The sequence below is a fragment of the Mandrillus leucophaeus genome, unplaced genomic scaffold, assembly GCF_000951045.1.
Source record: "Mandrillus leucophaeus isolate KB7577 unplaced genomic scaffold, Mleu.le_1.0 Scaffold538, whole genome shotgun sequence".
NCBI lineage: Eukaryota > Metazoa > Chordata > Mammalia > Primates > Cercopithecidae > Mandrillus > Mandrillus leucophaeus.
The window spans coordinates 477,108-490,483 of record NW_012105786.1 but is presented as its reverse complement, the minus strand read 5'-3'; the positions used below and the strand labels follow the sequence as shown (position 1 = coordinate 490,483).

At 45.3% G+C, this 13,376-nt stretch overlaps 1 protein-coding gene across 1 annotated transcript; it reads left to right on the top strand.

Moving 5' to 3' along the window:
* The first annotated feature begins 7,957 nt into the window (after positions 1-7,957).
* GEMIN6 (gem (nuclear organelle) associated protein 6) lies at positions 7,958-11,540 on the top strand. The gene is made up of 3 exons (XM_011997330.1): positions 7,958-8,048; positions 8,733-8,879; positions 11,095-11,540. Exons 2-3 carry the CDS (start codon positions 8,752-8,754, stop codon positions 11,465-11,467), a joined length of 501 nt encoding a protein of 166 aa, XP_011852720.1. The 5' UTR covers positions 7,958-8,048; positions 8,733-8,751; the 3' UTR covers positions 11,468-11,540.
* Positions 11,541-13,376: the final 1,836 nt, after the last annotated feature.

Here is a 13,376-nt window from a genome sequence, read left to right as displayed (position 1 = left end):
GATCTCCTGACCTCGTGATCCGCCCGTCTCGGCCTCCCAAAGTGCTGGGATTACAGGCTTGAGCCACCGCGCCCGGCCTCTCAGGGACTTTTTAGAAAAACTTGAACTGAACTCTCTCCTAGCAAATGAAATCTCACATCAATCAACAGATATTTAAGTGCTTACTGTGAATCTTAAAAAGGTTTATTTTAGGTTGGACAGGGTGGCTCATGCCTGTAATCCCAGCACTTTGGGAGGCTGCCTTTGGGAGCTGGAATTAATCAATTATAGTTATCTTGATTTCTAGTTCTTAGTCTGATTTTAAAGTTTTCTACTGGATGTGGTGGCGCACGCCTGTGGTCCCAGCTACTTGAGTGGCTGAGGTGGGAAGAACAGTTGAGCCCGGGAGTTTGAGGCTGCAAGTGAGCTATGATTATACCGTTGCACTCCAGCCTGGGTGACAGTGTAAGACCCAGTCTCTCAGAAAAGTTTTCTGATTTTAAAGCACTATAATGTAGTTTTTTTTGGTGGTGGTGGTGGAGGAATGTAATTTCATTTTAATAAATATCCATTTGGAATCTAGGTAACACTGAGCTACAGCATTTAGATAGGTACTTTAAAACCAAATTATAACATGATTCAACTATATACAACTGTGAATGCACCAGCTCATTTGGCTTTTCAGTCTAACTTTAGAGCAGATGCTTTCAGTTTAATTGCAATGTCACTGTTTTCTCCGAATACACTGTTATAGGACGAACAGGTTTGTATGCCCACTGCACAGTAACAGATCCATTACACTGAGACAGCAGGGATGTGGCAGAGAGTTTAATGACGGCAGAGCACCGAGTGAGGAGATGAGGAGATGGGAGAAAACTTTCAAACCCATCTCTCCAAGGAGTTCTGAGCCTGGGTTTTTTATTGTGTTTTGTTTTGTTTTTTGAAACTGAGTTTCCCTCTTGTTGCCCAGGCTGGAATGCAATGGCATGATCTAGGCTCACTGCAACCTCTGCCTCCGGGTTCAAGAGATTCTCCTGCCTCAGCCTCCCGAGTAGCTGGAATTACAGGCATCCAACACCACGCCTGGCTAATTTTTTGTATTTTTAGTAGAGACAGGGTTTCACCATGTTGGCCAGGCTGGTCTCAAACTCCTGACCTCAGGTGATCCACCTGTCTCAGCCTCCCAGAGTGCTGGGATTACAGGCGTGACCCACCATGCCCCGCCCTGGGCTTGGGTTTTAAAGGCTATCATGAAGGGCAAGGGGCCAGAGATTTGGGGTTATCAATTGGTTTTAAAGGCTATCATGAAGGGCAAGGGGCCAGAGATTTGGGGTTATCAATTGGTTTTAAAGGCTATCATGAAGGGCAAGGGGCCAGAGATTTGGGGTTATCAATTGGTCAGGGCAAAAGGGATGAAATCATCAGGATGTGGAAATTGCATTCTCTGGTGAATCAGCTTTTTGTGAGGTCCCTCAGACCAGCTGGCATCAGCGAGGTCCTGCAGATCAGCTGGCATGGGAGTGTTACCAGTATGTGGGATCTGAAGGCATGTCTCAAAGGGAAACCCTTTAATAATGTTCAGGTTATCTCTAGAGCAGTTATGGGGGACTAAAATCTTCTAACGGGGTCTACGTGATCCTAGGATAATAGGCGCCAAACAACTACGAGGAAGCAGGTCAGGATTAAGCTGACCTCAGGATTAAGCTGACCTCAGGATTAAGCTGACCTCAGGATTAAGCTGGCCTCAGGATCAAGCCGACCTCAGGAGCAAGCCGACCTCAGGAGCAAGCCGACCTCAGGATCAAGCTGACCTCAGGATTAAGCTGGCCTCAGGATTAAGCTGGCCTCAGGATTAAGCTGACCTCAGGGTTAAGCTGACCTCAGGATCAAGCTGACCTCAGGATCAAGCTGACCTCAGGGTTAAGCTGACCTCAGGATCAAGCTGACCTCAGGGTTAAGCTGACCTCAGGATCAAGCTGGCCTCAGGATTAAGCTGACCTCAAGATTAATGCTGCATGTGCTGCAAACTTGGTTTACTTTTGTTTCTTCCCCGATTAATCTTATAAAGTTCATAGGGGCGGTTTCAATGTTGGAGTTAGATGAGGACTTGCTTTAGTTCTACAACTAAAAGGTTTTTTATGGTGGCTTTCTCATCACAAAGCAAAGATCTTCTGCAAAGATGAATTTAAGTTTCCACTTCCTGCAATGTAGGAAACTTCTCAAAGCTCAAAGTTTCAGAATTCCAAAGGGCTCTTGAGGGCCTTTTCCTCTTGGAAGTCCTCTCTCTGTCACTAGAGAGAGGGCTGTTTTCTTTTTCTTTTCCTTTTTTTTTTTTTTTTTGAGATGGAGTCTCGCTCTGTTGCCAGGCTGGGGTGCAGTGGCACGATCTCGGCTCACTGCAACCTCCGCCTCCCAGGTTCAAGCAATTCTCCTGTCTCAGTCTCCTGGGTACCTGGAATTATAGGCGCCTACCACCATGCCCCAACTGCTGACCTTAGATGATCCACCCACCTCGGCCTCTCAAAGTGCTGAGATTACAGTCTGGGCCACTGCACCTGGCCCTTAATCTCTTTTCTAACAAAATTTGGTGTATGCTGTGTTTTTTTTTAAAGACAGGGTCTTGACAAAATGTTGGGATCACAGGTGTGAGCCACTGCACCCAGCAAAGTGCTCACATCCATTTAGCTTAATTTTTAGTGCCAGTTTATTAGAGCTTGAAGAAGGTACCTCACTGTCGCTTTCCTGTACATAAACATAGATATAGTGCTATTGAAGCACTTTTTCCTTCGTTCTGTTTTTTTCTTAACATTTCCATTGAACAGATGATTTTTCTTTCTTTTTTTTGAGATGGAGTCTCGCTCTGTCACCCAGGCTGGAGTACAGTGGCGTGATCTTGGCTCCTTGCAGCCTCCCCCTCCTGGGTTCAAGTGATTCTCCTGCCTCAGTCACCCAAGTAGCTGGGACCACAGATGAGCACCACCACACCCAACTCATTTTTGTATTTTTAGTAGAAATGGGGTTGCACCATGTTGGCCAGACTGGTCTCGAACTCCTGACCTCAAGCAATCCTCCCGCCTCAGTATCCCAAAGTACTGGGATTAAGGAGTGAGTCACCACACCCAACCAAAGCATTTTCATCCTTGGAAAACAATCTTACCTTCACTTTACTGCCAGGGAAACCAATCTTCCCTCTCTGAGGTTGTAAAATCTTCCCTCTGGGCAGGGTAGATAACACTAATCAATTTGGAGACACATCTCTCTAAGATTGGACCCTCCCTTCCTCCCTCCCTCCCTCCCTCCCTTCCTTCTTCCCTCTCTCCCTCTCTCTGTCTCTCTCTCTGTCTCTCTTTCTCTCTTTTCAATGTCTTGCCCTGTCGCCCAGGCTGGAGTGCAGTGGTGCAATCTCAGCTTACTGCAACCTCTGCCTCCCAGGTTCAAGCGATTCTTCGTTCCTCGGCCTCCTGAGCAGCTGGGACTACAGGCACGCACCACCACACCCAGCTAATTTTTTGTATTTTTAGTAGAGATGGGGTTCCACCATGTTGGCCAGGCTGGTCTCCAACTCCTGACCTCAAGCAATCCACCGGCCTCGGCCTCCCAAAGTGCTGGGATTGCAGTCATAAGCCATCTCTCCCAGCCTAAAATTGGATTTTCTTTTTCTTTTTCTTTTTTCTTTTTCTTTTTTTTTTTTGAGATGGAGTCTCACTGTGTCACCCGGACTGGAGTGCAGTAGTGCGATCTCAGCTCACTACAACCTCCACCTCCTGGGTTCAATTGATTCTCCTGCCTCAGCCTCCTGAGTAGCTGGGATTACAGGTGCATGTCACTATGCCCGGCTAATTTTTGTATTTTTAGCAGAGATGGGGTTTCATCATATTGGTCAGGCTGGTCTTGAACTCCTGATCTCGTGATCCTCCCACCTCGGCCTCCCAAAGTGCTGGGATTACAGGCGTGAGCCACTGTGCCCGGCCCACATTTTCTATTAGAAAGATGGTTGTTCTGGAGTCTTTTTCATAATACTATTATTCTAAGCAGGAAAGTATATTTTATATAATGTCTCATGGTGTAGCTGCTCTATACGTCACTATTTTCCCCATATCCAATTTCTCAGCATCCTTTCTAATATACTAATTTAATCATATCATCATCCCATAAAGCAACATTTCCTGATTCTCTGTAGCTTATTTACTGATTCTAATCCTTTCTAATATACTAATTGAATCATGCCACTCCATATATCAAAATTTCCCCATTGTCTATAGCCTGTGTACTCATTCACCAAATGAGTGAATGTTTGAAAGTAATTAGAATAGTGCCTGGCACAAGTTCTAACAAACAGAAGTTAGTTAAAGAAGTGACCGGGTGCTGTGTCTCACCCCTGTAATCCTAGTACTTTGGGAGGCCAAGGCGGGCAGATTGCTTGAGCCCAGCAGTTCAAGACCAGTGTAGCAACACAGTGAGAACCCGTCTCTAGAAAAAATTACCCAGGCATGGTGGAGCGTTCCTATAGTCCCAACTACTTGGGAGGCCAAGGCAGGAGGATTACTTGATCCTGGGAGATCAAGGCTGCAATGAGTCGAGTGGTACCACTACACTCCAGCCTGCGTGACAGAGTAATACTGTATAAAATAATAATAATAATAAATAAATAAAATAAGTCATTTTGGATTTGGCAGAGAAAGGTATGTGTGTGTTTGTGGGTTTGAGGGTGAGGCTGGCAAATCTTTGGAAGGAGATGGAGGAGAAGTAGAAAAGCAGAGAATGTGAAGGGAGGGACACCAAATGGAGTGAAAGGCTCTAGGGGGACCAACGGTAAGGGCTGACCTAGGAAAGGAGGTAGCCCCATTTGAACTCAGTGACAACCAGCTACAGGAGAGGGCCATTCTGAGAACTTGTGTTAGGAAGTGGGCTGGGCACCAGTCTCTTAGAAGTCAGTGATTTGCATCAGCAGTTCCTGAGAATTTTACTTACAAGGCTAAAGGGGCAAAAAGGTAGGGAAATTGCCCCAGTCTCATCACCTTAAAAAGAGTAACTGGCCAGGCAGGGTGACTCATGCCTGTAATCCCAGCACTTTGTGAGGCTGAGGCAAGAGGATCGCTTGAGCTCAGGAGTTAGAAACCATCCTGGACAACATGGCAAGACCTTGTCTCTACCAAAAATTAAAACAAACAAACAAACAAACATCAGCAGGGAGGGCATGCTGGCGCACGCTTGTAGTCCCTGTTACTCTGGAAGCTGAGACAGGAGGATCGCTTGAGCCCAGGAAGTCCAGTCTGCAGTGAATCATGGCCCTTGCACTGCACTTCACCCCAGGAGAAAGAATGAGACCCTGTCTCAAAACCAAAAACAAAACAAAACAAAAGGATGGGGAGTAACTGAAGTTTACCTTGACACTCGTTTCTATTTGTAGAATACACACACACACACACACAGGCCAAAGTCTTTCATTCTGGAGTATAGAGTACAGCTTAAAATGAAAATGAACAGTTTGTTGGCGGGGCACAGTGGCTCACGCCTGTAATCCCAGCACTTTGGGACGCCGAGGCAGGCGGATCACAAGGTTAAGAGATCGACACCATCCTGGCCAACATGGTGAAATCCCGTGTTTACTAAAAAATACAAAAATTAGCTGGGCGTGGTGGCGGGCGCCTGTAGTCCCAGCTACTCAGGAGACTGAGGCAGGAGAATTGCTTGAACCTGGGAGGTGGAGGTTGCAGTGAGCTGAGATCATGCCAATGCACTCCAGCCTGGCGATACAGCGAGACTCTGTCTCGAAAAAAAGAAAAAAAAAAGAAAATGAAGCTTGTCACATGTTGGTTGTAACTCTTTTGGACCGAATTTTTACGAGTTCAAGTGTTTTCCTTCACACTATGATAACAATTGGCACTTATATGAGCTCTTTGTAGATTTACAGAGGGCGTTAACCAGCAAAATCTAACAATCCACTAAAACTACATTAATATAATCAGCCAATCATGTAATGAATAAAGGCTATGGGAAAGATTATTGAAATGATGACAATAAGAAAATATACTTTGAAGATTACATGGAATTTAAATTTCAAGGAGTAAGGGAAAAGCTGATTAATTTTTGATGTTTCCTACACCTTTAGTAGTCTTTTCATTCGGTTTTTGTAAATCTCCCTTGGTTTTTACATTTCCAGGAATTCAGCGTTTAGCACCTTGTACCATTTTTTAGTCCTAAAAAAGATTCTGGATCATACCAGAAGCCAGTTAAGTGCATGACCAGAAATCTGTAGCAGAAGCAAGTCTTTTGCACTTTTCCACTGGAGGGGTTTATAGAGAGTGATCTGCTAGATGAAATTCAACCCGGTTTGGTTCATTTCTTTCCAGCTTCTGCACCTTTAACAAGATTGTACTGAGTGCACATCCCAAAGGAGCAGACATTTTAATTGCCCTATACAAGCCAAGCAAACAAGAAATACCTTGGCCGTATCAGAGACGTTGGAATCAGAGTGACTCCATTTTGAGTGAGGGCTAGGGAAATGAGGCTGAGACTTGCTGGGCTGCATTCTCAGAAAGTTAGGCATTCCCAGCCTCTTGATGTTTATGGTTAAGGGAACAAATTAATAACGTTTGCCGCCGGGCGCGGTGGCTCACACCTGTAACCCCAGCACTTTGGGAAGCTGAGGCGGGCAGATCACTTGAGGTTGGGAGTTTGAGACCAGTCTGGACAACACTGCAAAACCCCGTCTCTACTAAAAATACAAAAATTAGCCAGATGTGGTGGCGCATGCCTGTAATCCTAGCCACTGGGGAGGCTAAGGCACGAGAATCGCTTGAACCCGGGAGGTGGAGGTTCTCAGTGAGCCCCGATCACACCATTGCACTCCACCTGGGTGACAGTGTGAGACTCTGTCTCAAAAAAAAAAAAAAAAAAAAAAAGTTTACTAAACAGACCCAGACTTGGGAGGGTCCAGATAACCCAATATCTGGAGAACAAAGGCATTCCTAATTTTGCTTTAAAGATAATAATATTGATGCTTGCAAAATACAGTAATTAAGAAAATTAATCCTTTATCATAAACCCTTTAAGTAGAGCGCATCTCCTCATATATAGGACTATTGTATCTAGGGTGGACATGTTCCTCTTACTTTCGGGAACATCCTACTCTGTCTACGGAGCAGCTGTTCTTTCACCACTTTACTTTCTTAATAAACTTGCTTTTGCTTTGCACTGCGGACTCGCTCTGAATTCTTTCTTGCGCGAGATCCAACAACTCTCTCGGGGTCTGGATCAGGACCCCTTTCCTGTAGTAGCCCTATCGCTCTTCTCCACGGCACGTTCACCTCACATTCCTAGAGCTTTAGGATTTACCCTGAGGGTTCATGTGCTTTGATTCTAAGGCAAAAGTGCATTTCCAAGTCTACCATCATTGAGGACCTAGTAGAAGCTTTTTCCTCTTTATTTATTTTTATTTTTAATTTTTTTGAGACGAAGTTTCGCTCTTGTTGCCTAGGCTGGAGTGCAATGGTGCGGTCTCGGCTCACTGCAACCTCCGCCTCACGGGTTCAAGCGATTCTCCTGTCTCAGCCTCCTGAGTAGCTGGGATTACAGGCGCCCGCCACTAGGCCCGGCTAATTTTTCGTATTTTTAGTAGAGACGGGGTTTCACCATGTTGGCCAGGCTGGTCCCGAATTCCTTACCGGTCTCGAACTCCTGACCAGTCTCAAACTCCTGATCCGCCCGCCTTGGTGTCCCAACGTGCTGGGATTACAGGCGTGAGCCACCGCGCCCGGCCGCTTTTTCCTCTTTAAAGAAAAAAAAGAGATTATTTGAAATGTCCGTCGTGGCAATGGAGAGGGATAGCCCTAGAGGACATGCGGGCTTATTATTATTATTAGAGAAGAATCTTAGCCCCTGTCCGCCTCCTACACTGGAGATTCCGCGACTCCCAGACCTCCAAGTAGGACTACAAAACAGAGGATTCTGGGGGAAGGAAGTGACGATCGGCGCAAAGCATGCTGGTCTCAGGCGGGCTCCTCTCAACGGTCCTTCCTCAAAGCGTGGTTGCTGAGTACCCAGTGTTGCAAGGAGTTTTTTAACCGGTATTTTTCTCGTTTGTCAGGTACTTAAACGTTAAGTACCACTTGGTTTTGAGTACAGCCTTAGGTGTCGTGTGGCTGCAGGACAGGACCAGAAATCTAAGCTCTAGAGCTCTGGCCGCTGCCCCCTCGTTTGTGCATCCTTCAAACAAATTTTAAGGACAGTTGTCATAAATCGGGGTGCCTCTCGATGGCGGGATCCAGCGGAGACACAGAGCCAGAGAGCGCGTGGGTGGATATCAGGAGAGTTCTCTGCTTCAGTTGAGGAGTGGGACGAAGTCCTTTGGTCGATGGAAGGAAAAGCAGAGTTGAAGGGTTTGAGCATCATCTGCAGGCCAGAGTTAAAGCGATTTGGAATGTGGTTGTACACCGGAATAGATATGTGCTGGGTGAATTTCCTCAGACTGCACCCGCGGCAAATTGGTGTCCCCTCTGCTTTAGGCCGAATTGTACATATTAACTATTTTCCTGAGAAACAAAAATTCTCAAGCAGCCTTTACACGTGTTCTTTCCCCCAACTATAGTATGAGTTCCTATCAGTACATTCATTAATAATTGTGTTAAGTAACTTATTACGAACTTGAGGCAAATCACAGATGTTCTCTGTCTCTAGGATAGGATGGAGATTAGGGATAAGACATTTGCTTAGGTGGAACATATATTAACCAGCACTGGTGGTTGTTTCAGACCTAGACAGGTGGCAATCATGAGTGAATGGATGAAGAAAGGCCCCTTAGAATGGCAAGATTACATTTACAAAGAGGTCCGAGTGACAGCCAGTGAGAAGAATGAGTATAAAGGATGGGTTTTAACTACAGACCCAGTCTCTGCCAAGTGAGTATGCATCCTACTTGCCTGAAATCTTGACACCCCTTTGTGCTACCTGTATGTTATAGACAAACAAAGCAGATAAATGAAAGGCTAATTATTAATACTTTCATCTAAGAATTTTTTGTTTGTTTGAGACAGGGTCTCACTGTCACCCAGGCTGGAATGCAGTGGCGAGATCTCGGCTTTCTGTAACCTCTGTCTCGCAGGTTCAAGCGATCGATTCTCCTGCCTCAGCCTCCCGAGTAGCTGGGACTACAGGCATTCGCCACTACGTCTAATTTTTGTATTTTTTGTAGAGACGGGGTTTTGCCGTGTTGCCCAGGTTGGTCTCAAACTCCTGAGCTCCAAGGATCTGCCCGCCTTAGCCTCCTAGAGTGCTGGCATTACAGACTGAGTCACTGTACCCAGCCTACATATGAGAACTTAACTGCCTTTGAATCTAAATGCTGTTCCGACTATAGATTACATTTTCAGACCAGGCAACTTCATAGAAATGGGGCATAGAAATTATTCTTACCATATATATATACACACACACACACACACATATATGCACACACATATATACACATATATATATGTGTATATATGTGTATATATGTGTGTGCGTGTGTGTGTATAAATATATATATATATTTTTTTTTCCTTTTTTTTGCAGGTGGGGATGAAGTCTCATTCTGTTGCTCAGGCTGGAGTGGTGCAGTGGTGTGATCTTGGCTCACTGCAACTTCCACCTCCCAGGTTCAAGCGATTCTTGTGCCTCAGCCTCCCGAGTAGCTGGGGTTACACGCATGCGCCAACATGCCCCACTAATTTTTTGTATTTTTAGTAGAAATGGGGTTTCACTATGTTGGCCAGGCTGGTCTTGAACTCCTGACCTCAGGTGATCTGCCCACCTTGGCCTCCCAAAGTGCTAGGATTATAGGCTTGAGCCACTGTCCCCAGCCTATAATTTTGTTTATATATACTTCACTATATCTCTTAAAAGATAAGGACTTTAAATAAATGTAACCACAAAAACTTTTTTTTTTTTGAGATGGAGTCTCGCTGTGTTGCCCAGGCTGGAGTGCAGTGGCATGATCTCAGCTCACTGCAACCTCCACCTCCCCGGTTCAAGTGATTCTCCCGCCTCAGCCTCCTAAGTGGCGGGATTACAGGCACATATTTTTAGTACAGATGGGATTTCACCATGGTAGCCAGAGTGGTCCCCATCTCCTGACCTTGTGATCCTTGTGATCCTTGTGATCCTGTGATCCGCCCGCCTGACCTCCCAACCAAAGTGTTGAGATTATAGGCATGAGCCACCTCACCTGGCCTTTTTTTTTTTTTTTTTTTTTTGAGACAGAGCCTTTTTCTGTCACCCAGGCTGGAGTTCAATGGCTCCATCTCGGCTCACTGCAGTCTCTGCTTCCCGGATTCAAGTGATTCTCCTGCCTCAGCCTCCCGAGTAGCTGTGATTACAGACATGTGCCACCACACCCAACTAATTTTTGTATTTTTAGTAGAGATGGGGTTTCACCATGTTGGCCAAGCTGGTCTTGAACTCCTGACCTCAGGTGATTTGCCTGTCTTGTCCTCCCAAAGTGCTGGGATTACAGGTGTGAGCCACTGTGCCCAGCCTAGTTATTGTTTTTTTAACTCTAAAAGTTAAGTCTACCCTGCCTTATTTTATTTTTTTTTTTTCCCGAGATGGAGTCGTGCTCTGTTGCCCAGGCTGAAGTGCAGTGTCGTGACCTCGGCTCACTATAACCTCCGCCTCCCAGGTTCAAGCAATTCTCTGCCTCAGCCTCCCAAGTAGCTGGGATTACAGGTGCCTGCCATCACGCCCGGCTAATATTCGTATTTTTAGTAGAGATTGGGTTTCACCATCTTGGCCAGAGACTGGTCTTGAACTCCTGACCTCATGATCCACCTGCTTCGGCCTCCCAAAGTGCTGGGATTACAGGTGTGAGCCACCACGCCTGGCTATCCTGCCTTCTTTTCTAATACACATTTAAGGCATTCATAACTCTTGTTTAGTCCTTTAATTGTATCCCACAATGATTGGCTGTAGGCTGGGCAAAAAGTTTACATATTTAGAATCCTTAGTGAATGTTTGTTGAATAAATGGAAGCATTCGTTGGTGACAGGATTAATTTCAAACAGAGTAGAGTGTCATCTATTATTTTAGTGACCTACTTGGGTTGATGATGCCTCTGAACTTACTTTTCCTCCAAAGTATCGTCCTTGTGAACTTCCTTGAAGATGGCAGCATGTCTGTGACCGGAATTATGGGACATGCAGTGCAGACTGTTGAAACTGTGAATGAAGGGGACCATAGAGTGAGGGAGAAGCTGATGCATTTGTTCACGTCTGGAGACTGCAAAGCGTACAGCCCAGAGGATCTGGAAGAGAGAAAGAACAGCCTAAAGAAATGGCTTGAGAAGAACCACATCCCCATCACTGAACAGGGAGATTCTCCAAGGACTCTCTGTGTGGCTGGGGTCCTGACTATAGACCCACCATATGGTCCAGAAAATTGCAGCAGCTCTAATGAGATTATTCTGTCTCGTGTTCAGGATCTTATTGAAGGACATCTTACAGCTTCCTAATGAGAGGCCAGGAAGTGTGAACACACTGATAGAATAAGACTATTTTTTATCCCTCATAAAATATTTTGAATGTTAAGTTCATCATCCGATTGTAGGACTTTAAAGGTACATGACTCTGTGTGTGTGTGTGTGTGTGTGTGTGTAATTCTTTGTTTTGGTAAAATCAAAGGAGCGGGTTATAAGTGCTAATTTCCTTGGGAAATTAATGAACTAGGGCAAGGATAGCATCCCATGCAATAAAATTAGCACAGGGACTTCAGAATTGTATGGGTCTTTTCTTTTTTCTTTTTTTTGAGATGGAGTTTCGCTCTGTCGCCAGGCTGGAGTGCAGTGGTGCGATCTCGGCTCACTGCAACCTCTGCCTCCCAGGTTCCAGCGATTCCCCTGCCTCAGCCTCTGAGTAGCTGGGATTACAGGCGCCCACCACCACACCCGGCTAATTTTTTGTATGTTAGTAGAGATGGGGTTTCACCTGTATGGGTCTTTTCTTGTGATGGGGTTACACCCCATTTTTGTTAGGCAAGGAAAGCATTTGGAAAAAAATGTAACATGTTAGATTCAATATAAAATATTATGGTAAGATCACGGTCTTGTTAAGTCTCTTCACTAACTATATGTGTCTGTTTTTAAAAGATTTGTCTTTTATTTTTTAATTTTTTATTTTTTTTAGAATTTGTCTTTTATTTTGGTGTCATGATGAAATAGTTTTTGAATCAAGACTGCCCTTTTTTGGTTGAAACTTGAAAGTTTTGACTACTAATAAAATGTAAGTCTTAACTTTCAAAGCCTTATTTATTTATTTATTTATTTTGAGGTGGAGTCTTGCTCTGTCACCCAGGCTGAAGTGCAGTGGCGTGATCTCTACTCACTGCAACCTCCATCTTCCGGGTTCACGTGATTCTCTTGCCTCGGCCTCCTGATTAGCTGGGATTACAGGCGCATGCCACCATGCCTGGCTAACTTTTTTGTGTTTTTAGTAGAGACAGGGTTTCACAATGTTGGTCAGGCTGGTTTTGAACTCCTGGCCTCAAGTGATCCACCCGCCTTGGCCTCCCAAAGTGCTAGGATTACAGGCCTGAGCCACCCCGCCCAGCTGACTTTCAAAGCCTTTAAAGTGACCATTACCTGATAATAGTTCTGAGAAAAAAGGTTAAAGTGACAAGATATTTTGCTGCTGAACTCAATCCAGTTATTTTGCCTACTAGATTCAACTCAGTCTTCAGACTTACAATGCTTTCTGCCTATAGTCTCCATTCTCTGGTTCAAGCTTTACTGAGGAAAGAGAATGCAGGAAGCATACTTTACCTACACTTAACCCTACCTCCTTGAAAGCCAGTGAGAGGCCAGGACTCTGTATGGAGGTTCTGGATTAGAAAGGTACCTGTTACAGGCCAGGTGCGGTGGCTCACGCCTGTAATCCCAGCACTTTGGGAGGCTGAGGCAGGTGGATCACCTGAAGTCGGGAGTTTGAGACCAGCCTGACCAGCATGGAGAAACTCTGTCTCTACTAAAAATACAAAATTAGCCGGGTGTGGTGACATGCCTGTAATCCCAGCTATTTGGGAGGCTGAGGTAGGACAATTGCTTGAACCCAGGAGGCAGAGGTTGTGGTAAGCTGAGATCACCTCATTGCACTCCAGCCTGGGCAACAAGAGTGAAACTTCGTCTCAAGGGAAAAAAAAAAAAAAGGTACCTGTTATATAGGCTGGGTGCTGTGGCTCATGCCCGTAATCCTAGCACTTTGGGAGGCCGAGGGTGTGGATCTTGAGGTCAAGAGATAGAGACCATCCTGACCAACGTGGTGAAACCCTGTCTCTACTAAAAGCACAAAAATTAGCTGTTTGTGGTGTTGCGCACCTGTTAAGCCCAGCTACTCAGGAGGCTGAGGCAGGAGAATCACCTGAACCCA

Bases quoted from the DNA above. Each gene is read 5' to 3' on its own strand.
- GEMIN6 (XM_011997330.1), top strand. From the start codon at position 8,752: ATGAGTGAATGGATGAAGAAAGGCCCCTTAGAATGGCAAGATTACATT. The intron at 8,880-11,094 runs GTGAGTATGCAT...TTTCCTCCAAAG, and splicing joins ACAGACCCAGTCTCTGCCAA to TATCGTCCTTGTGAACTTCC.